The following is a 2,161-nucleotide window of genomic DNA, read 5'->3' as shown; positions in this document are numbered from 1 at the left end:
TAATGTAGCGACCCACTGGGCACACACTGGTTGAATCAACATTGTTTCCATGTAATTGCAATGTAAAAAACAATGTGGAATAGACGTTGAATTGATGTCTGTCACAGTGGGAGGGGTGGTGAGGATAGGATTGAGAAGACGCCAACAGCTTTGTGAATGAAGAGCGTCACTAGAATGAATTAGATAAATGATAGATTTGAGGTATAATTCCTATTGTCTCTCAGTATTTATCTTGTTGATTGTTGAAAAACATGTTCTGTTGTAAATGAATGAACAGTAGACATGAACCAGATCTGTTGATCTAAACACATGATATCCTATACATAGTTGACTCTGTAATTACATCCCATTGACTGTGGCTGTCCTCCTGTTCCTAGATCCAAGCCAGGTCTGTGGAGAACTCTCAGATGATCCTGCGGGTGGATAATGCCAGACATGCAGCTGATGTCTTCAAGATGAAGTAGGTGCACTTCCTGTTTGTACTGTACACAGCCTCTGTGAGTGTACTGATTCTGTTTGTAACTCTTGGCCTATAGGTTTGATATTGAGTAGATCCAATCCTCCCAGATCTACAGAAATGCTTATGGGGGTAGGCAGGGGCTATGGATCAGTTTATGGTTGTGCAAGTTGTATCTTGGTTTGTTGTGAGAAGGAACTAATCAATCCCTCTTCTTTCATCAACCCCTGTAGGTTAGAGACGGAGGCTAACATGCGTATGAAGATAGAAGGGGATGTGGCTCATCTGAGAGGAGTCCTGGACAGCTTTACACTCACCAGAGCAGAACTGGAGATACAGATTGAGGGGCTGAAGGAGGAGCTGATCTACCTCAGGAAGAACCACGAGGAGGTTATTTCTCCTTACACACTCAAGTCGTAACACTTGTGCTGTTGGCTGAAGTCTGAATGCTGCAGGCAGCCACATGTGGTTTTTCATTAGGACACAATGGCACCCCCTGTAGTTTTTGCTAAGTTTTCACATTGAATGTATTTATCAATTCTCAGTGGGTTTGAGATCTTTCCATGTTTGGCCACAAGGGGACAAAACTCGCCCACAACAAATCTAGTGCAACTTCACTGTTATTAGTACTCAAATATACAGTAACTAATTGCTTTCAGGTGCTTTTGCCCTTCACTGTGTATACGTAAACTACAAATCCCAGGTATTATAGAACAATTTGTCCCCCTTTTCATGTTGTTAGGAGATGCATTTGATGCGGACGCTGCATTGTGGTGTTGTGAATGTGGAGATGGACTGTGCTTCCTCAGTGGACATGAGCAAGGTGCTGGAGGAGATGAGGACCCAGTATGAGGGCATGATAATGAAGAACCAGAGAGATGCTGCCAAGTGGTTTGAGAGCAAGGTGAGACAACTTCTGAAAATAGGACAGGGGGACTCGAAAGATGTGGGCATGGGTCCCTAAATGTGTTTTGTGAGAGGCACAATTGACATGTATTTTGTGAAGTGGTACTACACTTTTGACTAATACGGTGTGTGTGTGTGTGTCAGGTGGAGGTGCTTCAGAACCAGATCACCACCAGCACCACAGAGGTGAATACCTCTCAATCTCAGGTGACCGACCTGAAGAGGACCTTCCAGAGCCTGGAGATTGAACTACATGGCCTGCTCACTCAGGTATGATGTCAAACCATCTTAGTGAATCAGCATCCCTAAACATATAGCATTTCTCTTTACCCTACCTCTGTTCCTAAAATATGGAATTCCTTTAGGTCTTAAAAGAACAGTACACTCCAAAATCAAAGTTTGTTAGATGTTTTCAGACCTCCACAGTGGTCTAATGTCAAGGTGTTCTAACACCTTTATGCACACCAATCTAACTATCTCTACCATTCTTCATCTCCCTCTTTATGCATTTATACTACCCTCTCCTTCTTTCCTTCATCTTCATCCCTTACAAACATAAACACATTCCTAGAAGGGGTACCTGGAGCAGAGCGTCGTTGATATAAACGGCCGCCACGGCTCCCAGCTGAGCCAGCTGCAGGTTTGAACTACTAATTTTGAAAATGACTCTCTCCAGAAATAAGTCTCTCACTGTTGCCGCCTGCTACCGACCACCCTCAGCTCCCAGCTGTGCCCTGGACACCATTTGTGAATTGATCGCCCCCCATCTAGCTTCAGAGTTTGTTCTGTTAGGTGACC

The 2,161-nt window shown here is 44.1% G+C and overlaps 1 protein-coding gene across 1 annotated transcript; it reads left to right on the top strand.

Annotated features, from left to right (window-relative positions):
• Positions 1 to 256: 256 nt before the first annotated feature.
• Positions 257 to 2,003, top strand: LOC124018235 (keratin, type I cytoskeletal 42-like; the record flags this gene model as incomplete). The annotated part of the gene is made up of 5 exons (XM_046333498.1): positions 257 to 460; positions 691 to 847; positions 1,200 to 1,361; positions 1,508 to 1,633; positions 1,935 to 2,003. Coding segments are annotated over exons 1-5 (567 nt in total), but the record flags the coding sequence as incomplete, so codon positions are not given.
• Between the last annotated feature and the right edge of the window lie 158 nt (positions 2,004 to 2,161).

Source organism: Oncorhynchus gorbuscha, unplaced genomic scaffold (genome assembly GCF_021184085.1).
Source record: "Oncorhynchus gorbuscha isolate QuinsamMale2020 ecotype Even-year unplaced genomic scaffold, OgorEven_v1.0 Un_scaffold_44:::fragment_2:::debris, whole genome shotgun sequence".
Lineage (NCBI taxonomy): Eukaryota > Metazoa > Chordata > Actinopteri > Salmoniformes > Salmonidae > Oncorhynchus > Oncorhynchus gorbuscha.
The sequence above is the reverse complement of the archived record's forward strand: the minus strand, read 5'-3'. Positions and strand labels throughout refer to the sequence as shown.